Source organism: Neolamprologus brichardi, chromosome 9 (assembly GCF_056152115.1).
Source record: "Neolamprologus brichardi isolate AB-2024 chromosome 9, ASM5615211v1, whole genome shotgun sequence".
In the NCBI taxonomy this organism is placed as follows: domain Eukaryota; kingdom Metazoa; phylum Chordata; class Actinopteri; order Cichliformes; family Cichlidae; genus Neolamprologus; species Neolamprologus brichardi.
Genome location: NC_142112.1, coordinates 34612873 through 34639330, shown reverse-complemented (window position 1 = coordinate 34639330; position 26458 = coordinate 34612873). Strand labels below are relative to the sequence as shown.

Below are 26458 nucleotides of genomic sequence, written 5' to 3'. Positions count from 1 at the left end.
GGATGACTGAGAAGCTTCACTGACATGTTTGGCTGTTGATGGTTGTTAACCCTGGAGTAGATGATGATGAGGGTCCAGGCTGTGTCTTATCCAGTGACAGCTGGGATAGGCTCCAGAAAACCTTAAATTAAATGGGTGGTGCTTTAGAATCATTCTGTCACACGCACTTGCGAAACCCATGAAATATGACCCATGTGTCGAGTCTATCTAAGTTTATAACTTTTTACGGTTTACACCATTCACACCCCCCACCCCCACTCACACACAGAATTGTGACACCCATAAAATATGTGCAGAGCTTGAGCTGCACAGTTCTGACTGTCTGAGTTTCTTTACTATCACTGATGAATAATTTATGAGTTAATGGCATTAAAATGAAATACTTTTCATGCCTTTGCTTTAGGTGCGCCCATCCCCGTAGGCATTGATGTGCAGGTGGAGAGCATCGACAGCATCTCAGAGGTCAACATGGTGAGGATTTTTAATGGCATGTCACAGAGGAAAGGACCCAAATGCAAGATGTCACAATAAAAGTCCAAAAATCAAAAATAGGAAAGACAAGAAATAGCAAGATCCATACATGAAAGGTAGGCTTTTGAAGGAAAGTGAATAAAAACAGCTAAACCTGATTTAGGAAAGTAGCAAATAAATCCAATAGAGAAAAAAGGAAGCCCGGGAAGTGAGAGGATAACTGAACACAGGAGATACTAATTGGACCAGTAATCAGAAAGGGAGTGTGACTAACAGGAATGAAGGAAGGTCACAAGCAAATAATCATAAAAGAGGCTGCCTAAATATATTCCTGAAAATGTTGGTTAAATGTCTTAATACAATAATTTTTACACTGTAAAATAAATAAACAGATTAGTAGATTAAATAAACTATTGGGGTGTTTAACAGAGGTTTGCAGAATCAGGCCCAAATAGCTGGCGCTGTTCTTAAAAAGGCCTCAAATCATTTGTGTCAAATGCTGAATAGCCTGTGGCCCAGATATGGCCTAAAAAGAATCCAGTCAGACCTGCTGGACTGCTTTGCACACAAAGAGAGCTTAAATTATGAACTTTTCACTGTATTTTAGATCAACGGCCTTTATGCTGCCAACAGTGGCTCAATAATTTACACATTTACTAAACAGGCAAACACTTCCTGCTTTTGTCTCTCCTCCCAGGATCCCTCTGGGGTTGCATCAGGAGGGCCATCCAGGATAAAAATATATATATATACATGTATATCTGCCAAATGAATCACATAGATCTAACCAGTGTGTCAACCTCTTTGTGCATTGTGCTGCAAATCATTAAGAATTTATTGCGTCTTAGAGTTTGGTATTAAAAGCGCTGTCAGACCACACCTAAATAAGATCGTATAAGTCATTCTGATGAGCCAAAAACAATGTTCCTAAGACAAATTACACCAAAAGCTGTCATATTTTGCCCTTCGGTAAAAATAAAATCATGTAGATAAACTGAACTAAAGAGATTCCTTAAACTGTAGTTTTATGACTTTATAGTTTTATGACTTTATAGTTTTATGACTTTATAGTTTTACTGACGTCACTGTTTGTCAGTTGACTCTCTGGCGCTTGATCCCTCAAGTGGCCAGCTTTGAAGTCAGCGCCATGTCTAACTTAAAAGTTCTTCCAGCCAAGAGAGATGAATGAGAACAGGACGGTGCTGCAATGACAGCCTGATCTAAAACAATGGAAGTGTTGACCGGGTTCAGGCTCTGTCTGGAACCACATTTTCTGAGCCCCCAGATCTCCCATGAATTCAAACTTGCTTGAAAAACATGAATAAAAATTAAAGAAACATAAGAAGTATATGTTTCTCTGGTGTGTGTCTGCCGTCTGTAGGACTTCACCATGACTCTGTACCTGCGTCACTACTGGAAGGACGAGAGGCTGGCGTTCCCGTCTGGAAACAACCAGAGCAGGACTTTTGACTCCCGGCTGGTGAAGAAGATCTGGGTTCCTGACGTCTTCTTCGTCCACTCCAAACGTTCCTTCATCCACGACACCACCATGGAGAACATCATGCTGCGGGTTTACCCTGATGGAAAAATCCTCTACAGCGTCAGGTAGAGGGCAGGTGTTCAGCTGGATGCAGAAGTGTTAAGCTGCAGAGAAGACGATGAAATCCTCTGAAGCTTAGTGCAGCCAATGTTTACTTTATTAAATATATGTGGTGTCAGGAAAACATTGATTTATTAGGGTTTTTTTCATATAATAAAATAAGTAAGTAATTATTATTTTTCTAAGCATCCCATCTTGCACTGTGCATGTCTGTAGCATCCCTTATGAACCAAGCGTCCCTTAAACTATTCAGAAGCCTCACTGATGGTTTATAAGATGACCAGGAATTTCATTAGGTGCACCTGTTCGACTGCTCATTGACCTAGACATCTGATCAGCCAATGACGTGACAGTAACAGTGACATGGCAACCTGCTGAAGTTCAAACTGAGCATCAAAATGGGGAAGAACCGTATTTAAGTGGCTTTAAATGTGACATGAATGTGAATGTGAAGGTGATTGTCTGCAGAAGAGCATCACTGAATGCACAACACATGCTTGAAGCAGATGGGCTACAGCAGAAGAGAACCCGATCAGCTGCCCAACGGGAAACTGAGGCTACAATTCACAGACAATAGGAAAAATATGGCTGGTCTGAGAAGTCTCAATTTCTGATGCAACATTTGGAAACGGCATAAATGTACAGATCATTCCATCTCCACAATGACCACATCTCTATGTTAGAGCAGGAGATCTGCATCACGGATCTGCAGCCAGCTAATTTGCAGGAACAGCGGGAAGCTACCGTGTCAATAGCTTCACACAATTGGACCAAAATCTCTGAGGAACAAATTTCTGCCACAAATTACATTATTTTCTGAAAAAAGGACATCTGCTATTAAGCAAAGTGTAACTATCTGAACTATCTGGTGAGTGTGTATCAGATGTGACAAACTGACAAAACAGAAAGTTTTGCAGCTAGGAAAAAAAAAACTTTTAGATTCCTGCTTTAATCTTTGTGTCCCTGCCCTATTTTCACTTTTCTGACTCTACTTTGGTTTGCTTGAGTTTCTAGGGAGTAAACTGTAAGAACGAACAAGTTGTCACAATGAACTTTATCTGGAGTGCAGGGACAGCTGCACGGGAAGCTGTTTTATATCTGTGTGTGTTGGTGTTTCAGGGTCACTGTGACGGCTCTCTGCTCGATGGACTTCAGCAGCTTCCCTTTGGACACGCAGAACTGCTCGCTGGAGTTGGAGAGCTGTAAGACACATTCAGTATATACACACAATAATAAAAACGTCACGTTCTTTAATCATAAAGTAACACATAAATGAAAGGTGGATAATGTCAGCTGACCTCAGTTCTTGTCTTTCTTCTGTTTTCCATCTCCCTTTGTTTCTAATTGTTTCTCACTGTAGACGCGTATAACGAGAATGACCTGATGCTTTACTGGAAGAATGGCAACGACTCTCTGAGGACGGATGAGATCGTATTGTCACAGTTCTTCATTGAGCATTTCCAAGCCTCCAGTGGCCTGGCTTTCTACAGCAGCACCGGTGTGTTTTTGTGTGCCTGTAGCATCTGCGGGTACTCACGTTTAGAGACAAAACACAAGTCCTAGTACAGATCACTATGCTCTAAAGCAGGGTCTCAAACTCCAGTCCTCAAGGACCAGTGTCCTGAAACGTTTCCATGTGTCCCTGCTGCAACACACCTGAATACAATTAGCAGGTCATTAGTAAGATTGTGTCATAAAATAATGGAAGTGGGAGCAGATTCATATTTAGTAGTCACAAACATATGGACACGTCTGTCTCTTTACTTGTAGATATATTCTTTTAGATTAGAGTGCTTTTAGAGACCTTTGGGATGAACAGGAACTCCAACCTTATCATCAAGAGTCACAGTTTGCTGAAAAGACTGAAGTTTTTCTGTCTGTCTTTGTCAGGCTGGTACAACCGTCTCTTCATAACCTTCATCCTGCGGAGGCACATCTTCTTCTTCATGCTGCAGACGTACTTCCCCACCATGCTGATGGTCGTCCTCTCCTGGGTCTCCTTCTGGATCGATAGACGGGCTGTTCCTGCAAGAGTGTCTCTGGGTATCTTTCATTAAGCAAACCCTAAGTACAACCACCTCAAATCCCAGTCTTTCTGCTCTCTCCTGGCTCTTTAACCACAGTTAAAGAGGCACATTAAACCTGTAAATAGTGCCGTTTTGTTCTGTTCCTTTATTGGGGTGAAGCCTAATGACGTCAGTGATGCTCAAACATTTTATTTTACACTATCATTGATCTATTTTATTCTACACTCTGCAAGACAAATGATACTGCCAGGATAACATTTATATGAATCTAAAACCTATTGCATCAATATCAATTTGACACAGTTGATGGATATTTTTGATATTTATTTGTATTTTTCATCACATCTTATTCAGAGTTATATAAACCACAGAAGACAGAAAAACTGGGTCAAGTTGAAGCAAGTGTATTTAGTTTGTTTTGAGTCAAAGTTACAATATTAACAGGTGGAGTGCTAATTCGATACTCAGACTGAAGAACAAACATCATGGATGCTCTGTGCTTCACAGCAACATGACGAACACAATCGCAGTCCACAGGTTCATTTCAGTGACTCCAGCTGGTGGAGCCAAGGCTCAGCAGACGGTTACCACCTTACACCTCTGTGTGTCAGCACACCTGCTCATCAAAGTTATAACAGTAAATGGATGAGTTCCAAAGAAATGTCACCCTCTGAAGAGTTGCTGTAATCACGTGTATCTCTGCTGTAAAGGCTTTAACGTGGCAGTCTGTGGAGGAGGATTCATTTTGAAGCCAGCCTCAATTTGAAAAACTGCAGTTTTTGGCTTCCTGGTGTCTACACTCATGTCCAAAAACAAAACAAGAACAGCCAGTCGTCACCAAACATCACACGTTATTTGAAAGAATTTGAATGTCATATGTAAAGTCTGTCTGTGTTTTCTCATCCCCTGCAGGTATAACCACAGTGCTCACCATGTCCACCATCATCACAGGAGTGTCCGCCTCGATGCCTCAGGTAACAGCTGTTTGTGAGAGTTCAGGAGGCCTATGTTGGCTCTGGGTGACCAAAACAGATGATCAGAAAGGAATTTAACAGCATATCAATGCCGATGTCAAATTTCTTTTAAATGTTTTGCATTTGCAGTATTTTTATTTGCCGTGTGTGAAGCGAAATAGCCCAAAAGATCCTTCTTTGACTTAAACTGTACAAACTTAATCGTGGAGGAAAAGTGCAAAGATCAAGATCACATTTGGGAACTGAAAGTTTCATAATTTGTTTAAACACAATGCCGTTTGCTATTTGCCATAATGCCATTTCCTAAATATGTGATAAAACCAACAAAAATGTGTTATAAATTAATTTACAATATATACATTTTGCAGCTTATCTTTAACATTGATAACACTAGAATTATGCAAAATGAGGAGCTTTGATGGCAATTTTGTCACTTTTTTCTATTTTGTAACTAAAGTAGGAGGATATACCATTGACTGTACATCGCTTTGTTTTTGTTTTTAGGCTTTTTTATAAAGTCTGTTGAAACCCCATTTAAAAATGGCAACAAAGGAAAAAAAATGAGGTTAAAATTTAAAATATAAATAGATAAATGACAAAGGCGTGAACCATATTAAATGTGGCCCTGTATATGTGAAAATGTGCGATGCTTTCCAGGTGTCGTACGTGAAAGCGGTGGACATCTACCTGTGGACCAGCTTCCTGTTTGTCTTCCTGTCTGTGATTGAATATGCAGCCGTGAACTACTGCACCACTCTGGAGGAGATGAGGAAGATGAAGAGGGGGAAGGTCAGCACAGGGGGGAAGGGAGATTATTACTGTGCAAAGAGCGAGGCAACATTTTGCTTAATGTCTCACTCTAGTGGCCAATCAGGGTCATTACATGTGCTGCACAGAACCCTCCAGCTGCCTCTTGGATCTTTACTAAGATTTACTCAAACTTCGACATTTTCGTGCAAAGCGTGAGAGCCTTTTTGGAGCCAGAGTATCGATTCAATTCAGTTTTATTTATACAGTGCCAAATCACAACAACAGTTACCTCAAGATGCTTTATATTGTAAGGTAGACCCTACAATGATACATAGAGAAAGACCCAGCAATCCTAAGATCCTCTCTGGGCAAGCAGTTTAGCAACAGTGGGAAGGGAAAAACTCGAGTTTATTTGAAAGTAACCATTGGCTGCAACCTTCCCTTTCATGTGTGTGAAAAGTCAGTCATTGAGTCAATAGGTTTCAAGCAAAGTGGCCTCTCAAAGTATTAACAAAGTACTTCAGAATGTGGAGCATATTTTTAAACAGCTGAAATCACTAGTTTATTATTTGAGTTGTTTTAATCATAAATATCAAAAATTCAACCTAGCTCTTAAAATATGAAAATCTCCAGCGGTTACTGTCTTCAGGAGGTTTTGGACTGTTGAAGGACTCGAGAGAAAAAGAATCGTCTTGGTGAAACACTGACACCTTGTGGCAAAAGCAAGCATTACGTTTTACAAAAATATCTTTAAAATGTCAAAAGTAGTTAAAAAGAAACTGCAGTCAGGTGAACATTTCCTTTCATTTCAAAACATCCACAAGTTTTAAACTGCTTTGTGTTGTTATTAGCTCTTTCTCTATAATCTCTACATGTCATGTTGGAATTTGGATTTCTGTGTAAATCTGAAACAAAGTGTCCACTGATGCATTAAAACTGCACATGTTTGAACACCACTCAAATCTGATTTAAAGAAATGATTCAAACGTTTGTCTTTGCCACAAAATGGAATTTTTAGGAGATGTCCCCCCTTTTTATTTACATATTACCTCTTTGCTTTTAAAGATTAATCCTCAAATTGTAATTCAAGATTTTTGAGTGCCGGGTCTCTGTTGGTGAAATCTCCACCTGCTCGTTTCCTTTCTTTGCCTTTAAAGATCCCGTCCACCTTCAACGCCAGTCAAGCAATGGCCTTTGACGGGTGTTTCCACGACAATGATATTGAGCTGACTACATTCCCCCGTCTGGCACCCACCTTGACCTCTGACCCTCTGACATCGCCAACCCAAAGCTCAGACATGCGCCCCACGGAGGGAACACGGCTTCGCCGGCAGCGGTCTGTACGTGAAAACGTGGACCTGCTGGTCAACAACAGCTACATGATCGACTCGTACTCTAGACTGGCCTTCCCTCTGTCCTACCTGCTCTTCAACACCATCTACTGGAGCATGTACTCCTGATCCAGCACCAAATACTCTACAAATTTAATCTGAGTGCTGCAGAGGAGATTCCTCATCTCGACAGAGGTCCGAAGAGACTTCAGTGAAATGGCTCTCGGTTAGAGGGGCCTCAGCTACATCCAGCTGATGTTCTTTGCCGAAGAGCTGAGATAAAAACCCTCGAGGATCCTCAGCCTGAGTACGAACTCTGTAATTGTGCATTTATCTCATCAGAGGGGCTTCAAATCCTGAGAGTCAGACTTTTTTCTGTTTGGACGATTTGTACATGTGTCTTTTCTTTTTTGTGCGTCATCGTAAAGGTCATATCAATATCTGCTATTGACATATGATATCTTTACCGATTTCTTTAGCTACAAGATATTAAATTAGACATAAACAGCGTAAACATGTTTGAACACTGACTGGAGCAAAGCAAACACTGTAAGTGTAATTTGGTGTGTTTCTTGATTAATTTCTCTCTTGTTTGCAGTGTTGGAGTGTACGGGCAGAAATATTTAGCTGGATTCATTTTTATTTAAGAAAAAAATGTCTCATTACATATTTGCATTAACAAGAAAATATTGTTAGGTACAACAGGTGGTGTTTGGGTAAAACAAGCAGTATAGTGTAAAGGGTTAAAAGTTGTATTTTGTTCACTTGTCCTAAACAATAAAACAGAAGTTTTATGTAAAGTTGTCAAAAGATCGATTTACGGTTTCTGCAAAAACTTGGTATTATGGTTGTATGTGAAAAGAAAAAAAAAAGAACTATACTAAAATTTTGAGTTTTAGTGTTTGAGCGTGCAGTACGTCTTCTTCCTTAAGGGCCACCTCAGCATATCATCTGTCTCCTATCATCCTCCACTGTTGCACCAACCATGTCCTTCACCACATACATGACTCTTCTCTGCAGTCTTCCTCTTGCCCTCCTGCCTCGCCGCTCCATCCTCCACATCCAATTTACACAAGGCCACAAGCCAGTATATGCATAGTGGAGATTCCAAGCTGATGATAATGGAAAGGCTTTTGTTGATATTATATTATACTCTATAGCTATATTAATCCAGCCCATTTTGAAATCTGAAAAATGTCTACAGCCCACCTGACCCCTCAACCTCTACTGTGACATGATCTGATATCATGTTCCACACCATAACATATGCATTGTGCAAAACGTTTGTGAAATTAACAGTAAAATTGTGTAAAATCTTGACATCAAAAAAGTGTAAATAGAAAAACAACAAAGCAAATGTTTAATTTACATCAATATTTTCTAAATAATACATTCACTTCTATAAAATAACGAACCATACAAAACTGTTAATTTTACAGTAAGAATATGTTTTAAAAATCGTGTCCTTGTTGTCGTAATATGACAAAAAACTGTTTTTCTACATGATAAAGAGATGCTGCTATAGTAAATAAAAGAAATATGTCAGCACGAGTCTTTAGGCTTAACCTGTAGTAAATAAATGTAAAAGATGACAGAAAATCAGTCCTGTGATGTGCAACAGTGACTAAAACAATGTCTGAGATATTTGACCTTATTATTGAAAACAAGTTTACTATCTGACGGGTCTTAGATGCCCGTCCTCCATGGTTCTACAAATCATGACCGCCCTCTTCCAGCACTGTGTCTGACCTCATGTTCAACACCATAACATATGTGATTATCTTCTTTTTGTTTCTTTGTCTGAATTATTTTGATTTTCTGACAGTTTGCTTGTTGAGGTTGGCATTAAGAGCCTTACTTGGGAGCTGACAGCCAACTGCTCTGTAAAAATGACAGGTTTGTGTATACAAGATCAAAACAAAATAAAAATAAACAAAAGAGATTAAAAAAAGAAACAGCATACATTATAGGAACACTGATGCAGAGATAACATGGAAAAATAAAGAGGATTAAAAATGAAAAGCTATTTTTGACTTTTAAGGTTAAATATAAAAGGCAAATTTACATTTAAATTACACAATAGAAACGTTTTTAAAGGGTTTTTTGTTTGTGCATTTGTTAGTTTACATTTCCCCCTATCCTCGCCTTTATCAGAACCAATTAAAACGTCAAATGATAGCCTAACCCAGACTTTCCCAAAGTGTGGGGCCCGCCCCCGGGGGGCGCAGTGTGAAAAGGGAAAAGAAAAAACAAGCTTGGACACTGCTAGCACAGGGCGCCCACACAAACGCAAAGCAGGAGATGAAGCATCGCTGAATATGTTTCCAAACCAACTTCATTCTAAGCCAAAGACTAGAAAATATGGTGAAGCATATCTTCCCTTTGGTTTCACCTGCACAAGTGCTGAGGTAGGTCTCCTCTGCAGAATTGGTTTTCCCTGCGTCGGGAACACACGCTGGGCTCTTCAAATCACGGACAAACAGTATCCCACATTCGTGATTTTTAGTTCACAAACACTTGTTGTAATGACTAACTACTCCTGACATTTTGGAGACGTTAGCTCTTTATACAGTAAAGTTACAGTGGGATACAAATAATATCAGGCTGATCCTGCCACGACTTGTTCCCCCGGTTCAAATCACGGACATTTCGGTGTTTCGACACGCCGTTTACGTATGGACGAAACAGCTGCGTTTTCAAAAATACCCGTGTAGGTGTGGACGTAGCGTAAAAGAGTTAGTAGCTTATTTTCTTACTACCTGTTATTTATTGCAGATTACTTGTATTTGCTTAATTGTTTACTAAATGTTTGAGGTGTGAAATAAACCGCAATGGAGCAAAATATGGGTGTGTGTGGTTGGAGGACGTGTTTGTGCGCGTGCGTGCGTGAGCGGGGGGACATTTTTCCTGTAAAACAAAGGGGGGCCTAGCAAAAAAAGTTTGGGAACCACTGGCCTAACCCAAATTTTATTAAGATAATATCTTTAAATATCAACTTAGCTTTGCTTTGCAATTTTTTAAACTTTATTTCATTTTTTCATTTATTTAGTTTTTGTCAATAGTTTAAATATATTTTTTATCATTTTTTACGATATCGAAATATGACAACATACTATTATGAATACGCATTATCATAATTTATATATTTATATTCAGACGGATATTTAACAGTGGTTACTTTTCACAATTGCATAAACATTTGGTGAGAGTTTTAGAAACATTTTTATTTTTTATACAGGAGTTAAAGTGAGTTTATTGGAGGGAATAAAAGTTTTTTTTCATTTTGTAAACACGGTTTCCATGGCAGCCGCAAAGTTCACGGAGCAAAATAAGTTAAACCTGCGGAAGAAAATCCACCGGGAGCAGAGCAGAGAGGTAACCGGTGAGTTTCTGTCTCACACGATGAAAACACCTCAGAGAGGCTGAGCTTATCTGTGTCCAAGCTAAGCTCCAGCAGTGTGACATCAACGAGGTTAAATATATATTTAATCGTTTTTATATCGAAATATGACTACATACTATTATGAATCTGCATTATTATATGTTATATATTTATATTCAGATGGATATTTAACAGTGGCTACATTTCACAAATGCATAAACATTTGATGAGAGTATTAAAAACATATTTAGTTTATGTCATACTGGCCGTTAGCACCGTAAACGTTAAAGTTAGCTTCACGGACGTTAACAATGGTTAACCGTTGTTAACGTCCACGGTTCGTGTTAAACGGAAGAGGCTCTGATCCCGGTTGACTTGACTTCCACCTGCAGAGGTGTGTGTCTTTAAAGGCCGGTGTGGTCAGTTTCACTCCGCCCATCGAGGCTGATTTGAGGCCGGAGCGCGGAAACGTAACATCAACACGCCCAACTCAAAGACTTTGAGTTCTTATTTAGATCAAGGTTTAGTGCTAAGGTGTGTTCAAAGTGCTGCTTTTTATTAACTTGTTTTTCGAAAGTGCTAAAAACACGTTTTAATTCAGCCAGACCCTTTTTTCCTGGACCTTTTATGAGTTTTGGGATTTTTCTTTTATTGAGGCAGTGAGTATTAAATATGTGTGGGGATGTTGGTGAAATGATGAGGCACCGTGCACAAAAACACGTATCTGGGGATATGATCTACTTTGTATTGCCTTCTTCATTTGACACCGTTTAAGCAGAGATGTTGTTTTCTAATCAAACTGTGATATGCATGTTGTGTCTAGTGCTATTTTGCTCTATCTGTTTTTGTTAGTATGAGCTCAAAGATGGGGTTTACATGGGACAGGGTGGTTTTAATTATTTAAATGTTTTAACTAGTGATTGTTTATGTATCTTCCCCAAATTGCAGATCCTGATTTATTTCTATTTACAAAAGAAATGTCTGGAAATTTCAGTCTTTTTTTATTTAAAAGTTCAAAAATTGCCTCAACATTTAGTGTGTGGAGGAAAAATAAGTCGAATTTGCCTTAAAAAATCTAGAAAATTATTTGATATATGAAGCCAAAATTTCACAGCAATCATTTTATACATGACCAGGTTTTAAACTATAAACTTTTCAGGGACATCAGAGGTGGCTGAGCAGAAAATGTTGTGAAAATGTGATGATTTGAGATGTAATGACCCTCATCAGTTCAGGTGTATTTATACAGCACCAGCTGAGCAGTCGCCATGAGGTGCAACAACAATATTCATTTGGGTCTTTATCTTTATACCCAATTAAGCAACCCACTTATAAGTGATCACTTTTCACTTTGGTGGAAAGGAAGAACTCAGGGGGTGGCAATGGTCTCCCATGACAAAGTGTAGGTTGTGGGGAAGGGGAAAAAAGGGGGAGCCTAGGGAGGCAGGACAATGCACATGGGGGAGAGAGGACAAAAATCTAATGAAGAAAAATGAAGAAAACTCAGAACCACTGAGGGATTTTATTTTCTTTACACAATTAGAAATAATTACAGTAGAAGAAGAAGACACTCACCCATTTTTAAAGGTTTTCATTATTAAGTCATCCTGAGATCAGTGGTTTCAGTTGGCTGTGGACAACCACACACAGCAGCAAAGAGGGCTACACCTTGGCTACCTTAGACCCCAATCAGATCGATGTTTATGCTTCAACTTCATCTTACGAGATTCACTTCCTGGATCATGAACCTGCTGCTGCTCCTGAGGAGGTAGAGAAGGAAAGAGGTATAAGTGATGGTCTCTAAACGATGCAGACTCCTTCATCTGTCTTCTCTGCCCCCACTCCTGGATGGAACTGGGTCTGGAGGTGAACTGGAAGGCTGAGCTCAGGGGGCGTCTGAGGCCGAGCCTGGGCAGGGCGAGAGCAGGAAGTGCCCAGAATCTGTCTCAGAGCTCCAATCCTCTATGGCTCTGCTGGGAGCTTATCCCTACAGCACAGTGATGCCTCAGGGGACCTGCATGTGGGACTGGCACACAGATTGCATTCAGTCTGTACGTGTTCGCTCAGTATGCCGAGTGACTGGGCTGAGCGATAACATTCACACGCTAAATGTTTGAAGAAAAACCCTGTAAGAACAGGATTTGGTTCATGTGTCGTGGTTTCATTCATATACTGGCAAAAATTGAGCAACTGGACAACTGGAAGCAGCCATTGTGCAAGTTACATAACATGTTACTGTTCATACAAGTGTCCTTGATGCATGAGCACAGTCTGAACGGTGAGGTACATAAACTTCCTGTTAATGCTTTGATATCACAGGATCACAATTAGCAGAAACATTTAAACACAGAGTGGATACAAGGTGAACATTTGAGCTACATTTCTTTTTGGCTTCATGGATTTTGTTAATCTTTTTTGCACATCTGAACCAACACAACAATTATTCTCTGCCATCTTCTCTGTGGTTCAAATAACAAAGGTGATGTATTCGTAGGTTTTAATAGGCTCATAAATATGGTGCACATTTATGCATTTTTATTATAGGAACCTGCCACCGCTCCAGGCCTCAACAATAATCCTGAAATATGGACCACAACAATATTTACCTGAGCTACCCTGACCCCGCCTACCAGCAGGTTCAGCAGCCATGGCTGGTCCATGACAATCCGACCCTTCAGGAAGGTAGGCTAGATCTGCTTTTTTTCCATACACAGGCATTTTATTGGCTGCTGGATATTGTTGAGTTATTATTTATTATTTGATTATTTGTGTTCTTTTTAAGGATATATACCAGTGTTTCAGCAGGAGAACATGGTCCTGGGGGATCCTAACACACTGGAATATCAGACACTGAGAGCCGACGCTCACATATTTAACGGAGAGTCCTGTGACCCACCTGTGACAGGTACAAAGCTGAATTAAGTTTCTCTTTGAAGTCCCTTCAGCTGTGTTTTTAAAATCCGGTATTTGTCACACACGTTGGCTTTACTCGGGCTGCGAGCTACGCTGAGGCAAAATGTGTTTAAAAAGAGACAATTTGATTCAACAGCTCCCTTTATTTTGAAATTTCTCAATTTCCTGACCAATTGGCTCATTGGGCGTATTGCTGCAGCACGGTGGCACGGTGGTTAGCACTGTTCCCGCACATCAAGAAGGTCCTGAGTTCAATTCCCCCATCAGGTCTTTCTGTGTGGAGTTTGCATGTTCTTCCCGTGTTTGCTTGGGTTCCCTCTGGGAACTCTGGCTTCCTCCCACAGTCCAAAGACATGCAGTTTGTCTCTGTGTTAGCCCTGCGACAGACTGGTTACCTGTCCAGGGTGTACCCCGCCTCTCACCCTATGACAGCTGGGATAGGCTCCAGCGCCCCTGAAAAGGATAAGCGAATGGCGTGTTACTGTTGTGGTGGAATCATTTAGCTACTCCTCCAGAGGAGATCTCCTATGTTCAGGCAGACCCCCAACAACTGGAAACAGTAGTCCTCGTTCTGCTCTTGAGATTATCACCACCTGCAGGTGGAGAACTAGATCGTGTGCTGCTATGCTGAGCTAATGGAGGCACAGTCACAGCACGAGAGACTCACTGGAACAGGAGTTTAGTTGTCACACAGTATATACATTTAAATACAAAAACAGGAGTTAATCATCTAAACTAAAATCATCTAAAAGTATTGTTTCTTTAAAAAGCGTCTATTTGCGACACACAGATCAAGGGTGTCTTTCTTCTAACTGAGGAGCAGTTTGTTTTATAGTCATCACAGATTTTAAAATCATCAAACAAAAACACACTATGATTTAAAAGTTAAGAATAAAAAACATTAAATATACAGTGACTTATTTAAAGGTTAAAGAGCTGAACCAAACAATTCCTGCTGCCTGTTGCTTTTACCAGCATCAGTTCAGTCAGTCGAATCGAAGTCTGTGGGAAACACTGAAATTCATCTTAACAAAATCTCTCAAATTCAAAGTTACAAATGGGACCAATGACTTCTGTGATTTCAGATGAGATCAGACAAGAGCTGACGACCGTTTTGGAGTCCTACCTGAACAGGTATTAGCTTTGCACACATACCCCCTATTTTACAGTAGTTGGTACAAACTAAAAGGCATACGGTTTAGTATTTTTGCTGTGGTTGTAGTTTTGTTTGACCCGTTTATAAGTGCACTCATATGTAAACCTAAATACCCGAGTGGGACATTTAAATTTCTTTAATCTGACAATATATGCACTGTGGTCTTTGGTAACCTCTCCATCGCCAGCATGTATCAGTGTTCTCAGCAGCTCTTCCGTCCCTCCTCAGAGAGCACCTCAGCAATGACCTGTATCTCAAGTCTCAGATGGACAGCAACCAGTATGTTTCCATCTCTGCTCTGGCCTGCCTCGACCAGATCAGGAATCTCACCACAGACCTGGACCTCATCTCCGATATTCTCAGATGTCAGTGTTTGTTTCTGTGGGTATAGGTGGAGGCAGAGTAACTCCAGAGGTTGTGTCAGTTTTGAGTTATAATATTTAAAGTACATGGATCAGACTTTATTTCCTTTGCTACAAAACTACGGGATCGTGATAGGGATTAGTGAAGAGGAATGTTTTGTTTGGTTTTATGTTCAAAAACTAAATGTGGTATTCTGACGATGCACATTAGAAGGAACTGTTCTAGTGTAGAGATGAGAGTGATGAACGTGGTTTATTGTTGTCCTGAAACACACTCTGCTGTTGTTCTCCCACAGCCATGCCGCTGGTCCAGTTTTCCCCGTGCGGACAGAAAGTCCGGCCCAGACCTAGCCGGTGCGTTTTAATCCTGAGGGAGATTCCTAACACCACACCTCAAGAGGTGAGACTGCACAAAATACCCCAACGCAACCAAAATCCTCAGTTTTAGTTCAGGTGTTGTTCTTACATGTACCTGCGGGGATAGAGACGTGTGTTGTTATTTAAAGGACATTTAAAGGTAAATTGTGTATGTTGGCAGCGTGTTTGATATTGCTGTTGCTGTGCAGGAGGTGGAAGCTCTCTTTGAAGGGGAGAACCTGCCTAAGTTCAAGACCTGTGAGTTTGTGAGCAACGATAACTGGTTCATCACCTTCAAATCAGAAGCCGATGCAGAACAGGTAGAAAAGGGCCGGTCCAGGAGAGAAGTAAATTAGCTGCTGCTTTTTTTGGGCACATTTTTTTGGCTAATGCCATTTAGGTTTGTTATACAGTCAATATCTACAAATATGACTACCTGAGAGCTAAAAAGTGCTCCTGTTAGCCTTCTTTGTTAGGAGATCTGATGATACAATAACTGAAATAATCTGAGTCCATGTTTTCAGACCTACAAGTACCTTAGAGAACAGGTTCGAGTGTTTAAGGGAAAACCCATCATGGTGAGGATAAAGGCCGAAACAACAGCAGCCATTGCTTTGGCTCCCGCTCAAAGCTACCGACACCCCCAGCCGGACCAGTGCAACAACTATTATGGCTTCTACCCCCCCGCTACCACCTACCAGCAGTCCTGCCCGACCCACGCGTCCACACAACAGCTAAACGAAGTCCTCGGTGAGGTGTGGACTGCTGCATCTGGATACCAAGACTGGGCTGAAGTGAGTTCGTTAAAGATGAATTTGTGCCTGGAAAATGTATTTATGACCCTTAATTTTATATCAGTGTTAAGCAGATTAGCATTTTTGTTTTTGTTCATTTCCTGTGATTTGTGGATGTCGTTAGCGTTAACGTGTCGTTTAATGTGTGTGAGGAGCTCTCTGGCTCCTCCTCTGATTAAGCTGTTTCCATCATTAGCCTCCTCTACTGATGAACCACTTCGTGGATGACTTCACAGCAGCTTCTGCTTTCAAACCGTACCAACCACACAGCCACAGGTAGCTCCTTTTTATCCTCTTATGTCATGACACTTTATGATGTCATCAGTGTGAAGACTATTGTTTGTTTCTTCAGGAGAGGCTCGAGTTGGTCACACTGTGACCGTTGGCAGTCCCAGCAGCCTGCCTCCTCGCACTCATCTGAGCAGCCATCTGATTGTTTCTCTTCTCCCACATGGCCCGGTCAAGGACGGTCGCGCGGAAAGGTGCGCCTTCCGAGTAGAGGCGGAAGAAAGGAGCCCAACAAGCAGGTCACGTCTCCCACTGAGCAGGGAAGGTAACAAAAGATCAGTCCAGGTTTCAGATGTCTCTTTTTTTATTCTCTGTTATTCTCAAGTCCTGCTATGCCCAGTTCATTAGTATAGTTCATGCAGTGAAGATAGGATATGACATAAGGGCATGTTTTCTTTATACTCTTACTGTTCATTTAGTTCGGAGACAGGGTTAAAATGGTAACCTCTTCCTTCTGGTTCATTTCACGCTAATATGAAGTCAGATGGAGCGGTAACTCATCGGACAGTTTTGCCACTGTTATCATGGAACCCCGCAGCTAAAAATAAAGTCATGCTCCACTTTACTCCCCCTAATGTCCTTACTTTCTTTTCACAATAGGGTCGAGACACCGTACACGAAAAGTTGTGTTTAACAGATAGAAAAAACAGCAAACAAATAGATGTGTATTCTCTGTATGATATTAATAAACCAGCTCTTAACCTTTGGAAAATGTACTTTGAAGGGCTTAGAAAACACAAGAGAAACCTAAGAAGTTCTCTCTTTCAGTGCCCTGTCTCTTTTATAACGTCTCTGCCATAATCAGCTCGTTTTGAGCAGACACAATCGCACACACATTCAGCAAGTGTGTGTTTATCGTCTCCTCTTTTCAGAACAGTAACAGGGGAATTAAAATCCAAATTAAGCCAAGAATTATGCGTATGGCATGAACCTGACCTGGAAGGGTGGAGGTTTGACAACAGTAGCTTCAAAGATAACAAACTGTAAGCAATAAAAATTAGAGCAGCAAAGACGAGTTACAGCCACAGTAGGCTAAAAAGACTCGATTTAAACGTCATCAGGTTCTCAGCGGCAGACACCTGTCTGTCACTTTTTTTTAAACTTGTAGGACGCTTGTTCTTTAATAAAGTTATAAATCAGATGTTCGTCAGAGCTCTGTGTTTCCTGTGTGTCCCTGAAGGAGAGGAAACTTCAACCAGAGGAGGAGAGCGACCGCAAGGTCCTGGGAGCGATCCGCTCGAAGCAGTCAGGTAAGTCACCACTGAGTGTTGTGCATGTGCACTTTGTTCAGAAAGCGTACTGACCATTTCTGTTTGTGTAGAATTCACAGAGTCAGTCCCCTCCTCGTCAGCCGTCTCCCCATTTTGAGCTCACAATGTTGAACTTCCCTCTTCTTCCTCCTCCAGCCTCTACCATGGCAAGTCTTCCTCCAGCTAACAGTAACACCGAGGCAACCAGGTCCCTCTGTATTACACACACACACTGCTCACCTGGGCTCATGGCAGAGTAACTGAGGCTCTGTTCACTGTAAAACTCCAGCCATACTGACCATATGTGGATAATCTGCTGGACAGAGACACAGTGTCTGTAACTGTGATGTTGTCTGTTAACGTGTAATCCGACCTTCTTGTTCTTTACTGTAGCCTTTGGTTTGCATCTTGGCTGTAGTTTGGCAGTTACACACCAACCTCCTCAAAGATGTTCTTTATGTTTAGATGTTGTTGTTTGTCTCAACCATGGATCGCTTTAGTCGTCCTCTGTGGTCTATCAGGCTCGTTCGTGTTGTTGTGTCGGTCAGTGCTTTCATTCTTTATAAGAATGAAGCAGATTATCTCGATTGTCACATTATGTACTTAAAGTACATGAATGAACATGAAGCTATGAATGAACAGTGTTCTGTTTTTCTTTTTTTCTTTCTGATTTTTTCCTCACAGAGTGAATTAAAAAGCAGCAGCTCCTGCGCCTCAGAGGCAGCAGCTTCACAGCAGCCTGAGCTGGTCTCAGAGCAGTGAGTATCTCTGACACAGCAGCTGGACGCTCTGTGTTCTGCTTTCACATGTAAGGTGTCTATACCGCTCACTGTTACAGTTGATATGATTAACCGTCTATGGCTCAGGCTTCTACAGTTATTTCACTTTGGCTCGTGAGATATTTGAAAAGTGAAGAAGCAGCGGTTTTCCAGCTGTCCGTGCTGAGATAGTTGTGTTTGTGTTTGCAGGGCTGCGGATGAAGCCTCAGAGATGACCACTGAAGAGAAACCAGTTCAGCACACACAGGAACCAGTAACTGTGAGACTGCTTTTCAACTTCTTTGTGGTGTTAAAATTCATTTTCTTAACTGAATTACTATTTCACTACATAACTTTTATCTATACTACAGTATTTGAATCTTTTTATTTCAATTAAAGAATGAAGGGATTGGTGCAGAGTTGCTTCTGCATCGTTACAGCATGTCTGCTTTAAATGCTGTTCTGCACCTACATCTGTTAGGCTACGTTCACACTGCAGGTCTTAATGCTCAATTCCAATTTTTTGATCAAATCCGATTTTTTTGTCTGCTCGTTCACACTACAAATAACATGTGACAGCAAACGCGCTCTAGTGTGAACGCTCAAAGCGGCCGCATGCGCAAAAGAAGACATCACACACAACGCGCTCTGTTTAGACCCAGACCAAACAATATTGTTTGACTGATGGTCTTAATATAAAGACTTCGGACTTCACGTTTCCCAATTTTTGCTTAAAGTTATTTTGTTATTTACATAATAATGTAAATAACCTAATAATGATCCTTATTGCTGTTTTAGAGGAGCGGAGCTTCAAAGGATAGTTGCAGATTTCTGTCAGAATCTGCAGATTATACAGTACAAATAAAATGTTCACGTTTCTCCAACGTTGTCTTCCCAGCAGTTTTACCGGATGGCCAGGAAGCGTTCGCGATGTCTTATTGGGTGCTGATAATTGGCGTCTGTCTTGTGTCAGTGATGTAAAAGACGGATTTAATGCGACTTGACCGTTCACACAGCAGTCGCTTTCTAAAACATCGGATATGTATCGGTTTCAGAACCACATACGAAAGTGACCCAGATCGGATTTGAAAATATCGGATTTGTGCCGTTCACACTGTCACACCATGATCGGATATGGGTCGCATAGGGTCAAAAAAATCGGATTTGATGTGCTTTCGCCTGCAGTGTGAATGTAGCCTTAGTGGCACCTACCAAACACTTGGAAGGAAACAGGAAGCCAAATGTTTGTGATAGCTGGTGTTTGGTAATTCTAAACTGTACATAAAAAGCTATAAATCACAAAAGGGGGTTGATAGCAACAAAAGATAAAAATACAACAAATGAACTTTTGTAAAGGAAGTTAAAAATCAAAAGTAGCACAGGTGCACAGTTTTAGAGTCATATTTCATTTTATTTTTTTAATTTAACCTTTACTTAACTAGGAAGATCCCAATGAGATTAAAAACGTCTTTTTCAAGGGAGACCTGCCCAAGATAGGCAGCAGCAAGTGTCTCACAGTTATAAAAATGACTCAATCAAACACGTTATAAAGGTGCAATAGTGAGTTTGACCCCATCTTTACTCTGTTTGGCCAGGAGTCCAGGAAACTGACGTAAGCCGAGGTCTGCAAGAGAGGCTTATGCAGTAAGTCTGGTCCTACCTTCACAGAACTGGGGTGATGCACCAGAGCCAGCACGGTGGAAACGCTGATGAAATGAGATGAAGAAAAGACACTTTTTTTGTTGTTTAGGTGTTATGAGTGTCTAAAAGATCAAATTTAATTGCTGCCTTCAGGCTGCATATTTACTATAAAGAATGATCTCTTATACTACACTGAGTATTACACATTGAACCTTTAAATCATCTTAATCCAGGTCTGGATGTTTGGGGTGGGCAGAGGGCTCCGACTATTTGGCAAAACCAACTTTTCCGTTTTTTAGACAGGAAGATCTGTAAAGTTTGATCTGCTACTTTAATTTCTGTTTTATTTCTTGATTTGTAGTTTAGGTCTGTTTGTTGAGAGTGAGCTTCCATTTTTTTTGGTTTCTTCTTGCTTTCCTGATGCATCGCCAGTTATTTTCGTCCTGTTTGTGTGTGTTACATGTTTTCTTAGTTGTACAGGACGTTCCGCCATGATTGTGAACTTATTTTAGTGCTGTTGTTGTATTTCTCCACCCATACATCTGTGTTATCTATGACTGCTGTGGACACACATGAAGCTTTTTCCATTAATATTATTGCTGATCAGCTGTATTATTTCCATTTTTAGATACCAGAGAGCTGCAAGGGCCAGTGTGTTTAATGAGATCTGATTTGATCTTTCTAGTTCTGGGATTAAATTGATCAAAAGCATGTCTCCCTTACTTTAGAAAAGTTTTATTTATTTTAAACAGGAGTGCATTTCAGTGTCACACGGTCTAATATTTTGGACATAGTTGGGCTTCCATAAAGGGAAACACCCTTTTGGCTGGGTGGGTACTTACTGTGTGTCTATAAACAACATTGTTTCAGCACTTGAACTGAATGTGAGAACTTGAATTTGATTGTAATGAAGCCATTTTTCTTTTCTTTGAAATATAAAGTTTTAAATGTTAAACAGGTGTCATGGAGACAGAGTGGGCATGGTTGTGGAAAGTTACTTTGTACAGACTGTACATATTGAACAACTATTAAAGAAGTGCCTTTGAAGTTAAAGTTTTGTTTGTGTATGTATTTATTCTGCTCTATCCGATCATCCTCTCCATGATTAACATTTAAAATAGAGTCGGCACCCTTTACGTTAGTTCCTTCTTTGGACCAGCAGATGGCAGAAGAGTAACATCACAACACTCGTTACTCCATTATCTGGCACCACCACTTGTTTACAATGAGGATGATTTGATTCTCAGAAGGCTATAGGCCTAATGAATGAGATGAGGAATACTAATGAAATACACAGCATTCTGCAGACAAATTGATGCTCAGTTATGTGTCACAGGCACATTATGCTCATTCAATCATACTGTGCTTAATTGAAAGGCGCTTGACCTTTAATATTAATGATATTATTCTGCTGAGGCTCAGTTTTCACACACAAACATGGAATATAGAACAGCCACATTAAAAGTAATGGCTAATGAGAGAAGGAGAAGAAAAGCTATGTGCTAAACTGGAAAAAATCACTACCCAAAATGCAGACAGCGGTTTGACTTAAAACTTAACAAACATGACTAATAAATCTGCACTTTTAGAATGTAAGCTATACAGTTTGATCAGGCAGAGCTTCCTTAGTTATTCAAAGTTATTCAACTTTTGTTTCCCAACAGAAAACTGTTTTAGAAATCTACGATGTAGTTTCTAATCATTTTAAATTCATTAATTTAAAAAGTGAGTAATAAAAATAAAGTTGGCACTGAAACTTGATATGCCACAATTTTTTTATTGTAGAGTTTCAGCTCTACAATTTTTTCCCTCAAAACGTTGAGTGTTGTTGGGGTCTTTGAATTGTTCCTAGGAACCAAACAACTTTCATAATATTAAGGTAAACAAAATTTGCATTGCAAAAGACAAGCAGAACAGGCACAAATTATTTTTAGGTAGTAGAATAAACTTTTCTTGAGTGCTTTTTTGTGTATCCTAATTTTAAACCACTTAAATGAAAGAAAATATAGGTTACGCTTGAATGTTATGTTTTTTTGCAAGAAATCTACAAATAAAAAAATTGCAGTTTTTATTTCAAAGGGTTCAAAATGAATACAAGTGAAATAATTACCTAATGTTCCTAATGTGAAAGAAAAAAAACATTTGAACTTATAAATAGTAATAGATTAAATAATCATACAAAAACGAATGTTTATTTTTATTTATGTGTAATTAAACCAGGAATTTATTTATTTATGTATTTATTGTGCCACTTTTGGGCTCCCATACAGGTTTATTTGGGCGTTGTAGGTGTGGTTGGTTGATGCGCCCCCTGCCGGTGATGAGCGGAGCTCCCTCCCTTTTCCCTCCTTCCTCCGTAGAGTCACGTGACACCAGCGGCAAGAAGCTGCAAACGGCTCTGAGACCGGGGCTGCGCGAGCCTCATCATCATCATCATCATCACCGCCACAACCGCCGCAACGACAGCATAGAGAGCCGACCGAAACCGGGGTCTTTAACGATTCAAGGAGCGGGCGTCATGGCGGGCCCCCGTTAAACCAAGAGCCACATTTATCCTCTTTGTTCTCGCAGTCTTCACGCGCCTCCGCCGAGGAGGGGCCGCCAGGAGAAGCTCTCCTTTTCCGAGGAGAAGGAGGCAGGAGGAGATACAGCAGCGGCGGCAGCGGAGGTAACAGTCGAACCGGGGACGTGCTTAATACGGTACGAGCCGAATGGCGGACCGCGAGGCGTCGCCGATACCGCTGGAGATCCGAGCTCGGCTGGCGGAGCTGGAGCTGGAGCTGTCAGAGGGTAAGAAATGGATCAAAAAAACACGAGGGGTGCGAGGGAGAAAAGCCTCCCCCTCCTCCTTCTCTTCCTCCTCCTCTTCCTCTTTTCTCTTGTTATCACGTTATCTCATCACCATCACCATCCACACCGGGAGCCCGTACCTACTAACGGAATCTAACCGTTCATTCCTGCGGCCCCGTCCTCCACCTCCTCCTCCTCCTTGTCCCCTCCCGCTCCTCCCATCCAGATGTTTGTCAGTCAGGGGACCGGCCTGAGCAGCTCTGTGTGGCCGGGGGAGGATGAGGGCTGAGCGGGAGCAGGCTGCGGGATTCTCCCGCTGCTCTTTGTCTCAGCTGCGGAGGAAACACACACACATACACACACACCCGACACGGCCTGTTCGCCCGTTTTGGGTCCGAAAATCGAGCCATTGTTTGACCTTGAGATGTTGACACAGTCAGCCGAGCCTACCTGTGTGTGTGTGTGTACGTGTGTGTGTGTGTGTGTTTAATAATAGCATTGCGATGCAACGCTGCGTGACAGCGCAGCACAGAGGGGGGCAGCTTGGCTTTTGATGCCCGTGATCGCAGACTCTTGCATCCCTGCCTCGCTCTCTCTGTTTTTTTGGGCCTGAGGATGAGGAGGAATATTCTTCCCACCACCACCATCTTCTTTTTACACACACACACACACACACACACACACACACACACACACACACACACACACACACACTCTCCTCTGTATGGGCCATTGAATCCCAATCACAACATCCCACCCAGTTGTTATCCCAGTGCCAGTGAGCATCTCTGCCTTATATAATGTGGAGGGCATATTTTATTTATACAGGCCTGAGAGGGTCTACATTGCACAGGGAGAGATCCTGGATACACGCTGGATGTGAGCCACCCTTTTTTGCCAACAATTTACTGCTTGTGTGCAGGTGTGCGTGTGTGTTATGCTGCCAAAATCTGATGTGTTGAAGGTGATGGAGATTGTGGTGTATATGTGTTTGAAAATGCTTTCACGTGTTCTCCGAGAATGATGAAGACCGAGTGTAAATTGTGGGGCGAGTGCCGAGTAATTAGTCCAGACAACCAAGAATCCGCGGCTTTAATCTAAAAACATCGGCGCGCGCCTTTGAAATCCCCTGAAAGCAGTCAAACCTCGATGCATCAGACTGTCCCGTTTCTTTCTGATCAGCCTCATCATTCATAAAAGGCTTTATTTTCTCTCTGCAGTGACACACACATGCACGCACACGCACACACGCTGAGGTGAAAGTGTGGCAGCTGCAGGCCGACTGGAGCTCCTAATCCAGTCGAGAGTGTTTATCAGAGCAGAACCTGCTGCTGGCAGATGTTATTAATGATGGAAACGGCGGGACGACGAGCAAACGTCACGCCCAACGTCAGCCAGCCTGAAAACATTCAGGTGTGTGTGTGTGATGGAGGGATTGGTGGAGTTAGTGGTGGATCACAGCAGGTTGAAGGATGACAGGCCTCCTGATTGTGCGACGGACATGTCAGCGTGGGCCTGTCACATGTACTGATCCAAACACGGGGTGAGAACAGTGTGTGTATATATGTGAGTGTGTGTGTGTTGGATCACTTAGGGATCGTGTTGCTGTGGTCATTACAAAACAGGAGCGCGGCGAGCAGCAGATGAGGCCGCTCAGATGGATGGCGTCTCTTCAAAGAGATTTTAAAAACTCCAATTTGTTAACATCAGCTAATAGGAAACAATGCTTTGTGTTCTTGTTAGTTGCATAAAAAGTGTAAAAAATGGACATAGCCACAGCGACGTCACCCACTGGTTTTTGGAAGGCCTTGATTACTACCTTGTTGTGTTTTTAGATCCAAAAGTGTCCACATTTGGAAGCTAGGGTGGAGCGTTAAGCTGTCAGCGTAACCACCGTCCATTAATAAACTGCACGGGTGAGAAAAGCAAAACACTAACCAATTAGTTTCAAAGTAAGAAACAGTCCAGATAAAGTCCAAGTAAAGAAACTTGAAACCTTATGTCTAAAATAATAGCACAACAAACAACAAGCATTATGTTGTTTTGTTTGCGGTACATGAGTTGCTCTGCTTTGCTAAGAAGTGAAACAAGCCCTGGTCTTCTACGCTTTTCTTACTTTCCTACTGAAAATCACTAAATCCGACATCCAAAGTAACTGGAACGTTGCAGTAACCTTGGTGTTCTGAAATGAATGTTCTCAAACAGGAAGTGATTGAAACAAGTTGTTAGCCAGCTGGTTAATACTACAGTCCCACTCTTTGGATGAAACGCCTTTTGAAGGCCACTGGTGTCGGGTGGGGACGTTAAATTTAGGGTCAAGACTTTTTCACAGTGAGTACCTCAGACCACACAGCAGCAGATTAAAACGTTTGGCTTATTTGAAGTTTGCTGATTGTGGTTTGTCTCAGGGACCATCAAGGTGAACTTTTACTGAGTGCAGTTAAACCCTCGTCTGACAGTTTCCCGGGCGAATGTGTTTTTATCATCCTAATCATAGTTCTGTAGCTACTCACCAGGTCGCACATTGTTATATGTGCTTCACTAATCCTCCAGACAACCTCAGTGTGTAGATTTTCGTGTCTGTTTACGACCTTTTACCTACAGCGGTGCTGTACGTTTTTGATTGTTTGAACCTTGTGAAGCAGCCGGGCTGTTTTCCATTTGAGTAAAAGGAATTTGGATTGTTTTACCTCTGGGTGGTGAGCCAGTGACTGTTTGCTTTTGGGAACTAATCAAGCATTTGGACCCGGAAACAGATAATAGTGTCGTACGTACCAAGTGGATTTGGGGATGATGTAGTCCTGCTAGGTGGCATCTGTGTGTGAAGTGGTGTGGATAAGAATTAGCACCTCCAAATCTGAGGCCACAGTTGTCCAGCCAGAGAAGGGTGGATGTCCGCACTGTTTTGGGGATTAATCGCTTCTTCAGGATCTATTAATGCACGTGATTAATCCACGGAAAGTGACATCACATCCGCTGGCACGAGCTACTCTTTGCTGTTGTTTCAGCAGTTTTTGTATCCTCGCGTTGTTGCTACAGTTTGAAAAGATGAAACTTTCTTTGCTTCCGGTTCTGACTTCTCCCCCACATACCAGATGTGGAGGTTTTATATGAGGGGCGACTCCGATGTTTCAGGAGAATGCTGCAGGGAGCGTTCGCGCCTTCAGCACTAGTATGTTTCAGAGCTGTGGCAACGTCACTGTTTGCGCACAAAGATCAATCAACATAGCGAACAAAAACGATCCATCAAGTGGAGGAGTGAGTGCGGAGAGGCAGGTCTAAACATATATATGCACCTGTGACTCAGATAAGGAGGTTCAGAAAAATAGATGAGTGGATTATGTGTTGTTTGTGAATAAGGGATTAATTCGTTTGCAAAAAACCCCTGAAAGTATCGATCACCTTTATTGATCACCAGCCTCAGTTGTTGTTAACTGATGTTTGAAAGGCTGATTTAAAGAACTCCATTTCATCACTTGTACAGTCACTACATAAAAAACTTAAAGGGGTCCTATTATGCTTTTTACTGAATTACCCCAATGAGGGACAGTTCTTAGTTTCTTAGGTAAGTACTGAGTTTTTAATTTTTTTTTGTCTTGGCTCTGTATGATGTC

The 26458-nt window shown here is 41.4% G+C and overlaps 3 protein-coding genes across 8 annotated transcripts in view; all 3 read left to right on the top strand.

The window, feature by feature from the left end:
- LOC102795253 (gamma-aminobutyric acid receptor subunit rho-3-like) overlaps positions 1-7476 on the top strand; it is a 36461-nt gene extending 28985 nt beyond the window's left edge. For both annotated transcript variants that reach the window (XM_087845672.1, XM_087845673.1), the window contains exons 3-10: positions 404-471; positions 1853-2076; positions 3191-3273; positions 3432-3569; positions 3962-4114; positions 5011-5072; positions 5730-5861; positions 6980-7476. In XM_087845672.1, the coding sequence (XP_087701798.1) occupies positions 404-471; positions 1853-2076; positions 3191-3273; positions 3432-3569; positions 3962-4114; positions 5011-5072; positions 5730-5861; positions 6980-7282 (1163 nt within the window). In that variant the 3' untranslated portion in view covers positions 7283-7476. The remainder of the gene's footprint in view (positions 1-403; positions 472-1852; positions 2077-3190; positions 3274-3431; positions 3570-3961; positions 4115-5010; positions 5073-5729; positions 5862-6979) is intronic.
- Positions 7477-10116: 2640 nt separating this feature from the next.
- LOC102795738 (la-related protein 4B-like) lies at positions 10117-21107 on the top strand. Of its 4 annotated transcripts, none has more exons than XM_087846371.1 (15): positions 10117-10535; positions 13080-13217; positions 13318-13440; positions 14534-14582; positions 14833-14969; positions 15263-15366; positions 15533-15643; positions 15848-16117; positions 16314-16393; positions 16470-16670; positions 17586-17655; positions 17727-17822; positions 18340-18413; positions 18624-18693; positions 20009-21107. In XM_087846371.1, exons 2-15 carry the CDS (start codon positions 13121-13123, stop codon positions 20027-20029), a joined length of 1503 nt encoding a protein of 500 aa, XP_087702497.1. In that variant the 5' UTR covers positions 10117-10535; positions 13080-13120; the 3' UTR covers positions 20030-21107. The 4 variants fall into 4 exon arrangements, with proteins under 4 accessions (XP_087702497.1, XP_087702500.1, XP_087702499.1 ...); XM_087846374.1 differs by lacking the exon at positions 10117-10535 and adding an exon at positions 10606-10625; XM_087846373.1 differs by lacking the exon at positions 10117-10535 and adding an exon at positions 10939-11069.
- Positions 21108-22415: 1308 nt separating this feature from the next.
- The window catches only part of LOC102798602 (disco-interacting protein 2 homolog C-like), a 74632-nt gene continuing 70589 nt past the window's right edge, over positions 22416-26458 (top strand). For both annotated transcript variants that reach the window (XM_087846370.1, XM_087846369.1), the window contains exon 1: positions 22416-22844. In XM_087846370.1, coding sequence (XP_087702496.1) covers positions 22766-22844 — 79 coding nt within the window. In that variant the 5' untranslated portion in view covers positions 22416-22765. The remainder of the gene's footprint in view (positions 22845-26458) is intronic.

Coding starts and splice junctions, on each gene's coding strand:
- LOC102795738 (XM_087846371.1), top strand. CDS start 13,121: ATGGACCACAACAATATTTACCTGAGCTACCCTGACCCCGCCTACCAG. Junction 16,394..16,469: donor TACCAACCACACAGCCACAG/GTAGCTCCTTTT, acceptor TTGTTTCTTCAG/GAGAGGCTCGAGTTGGTCAC. Junction 18,414..18,623: donor CCTGAGCTGGTCTCAGAGCA/GTGAGTATCTCT, acceptor TTGTGTTTGCAG/GGCTGCGGATGAAGCCTCAG.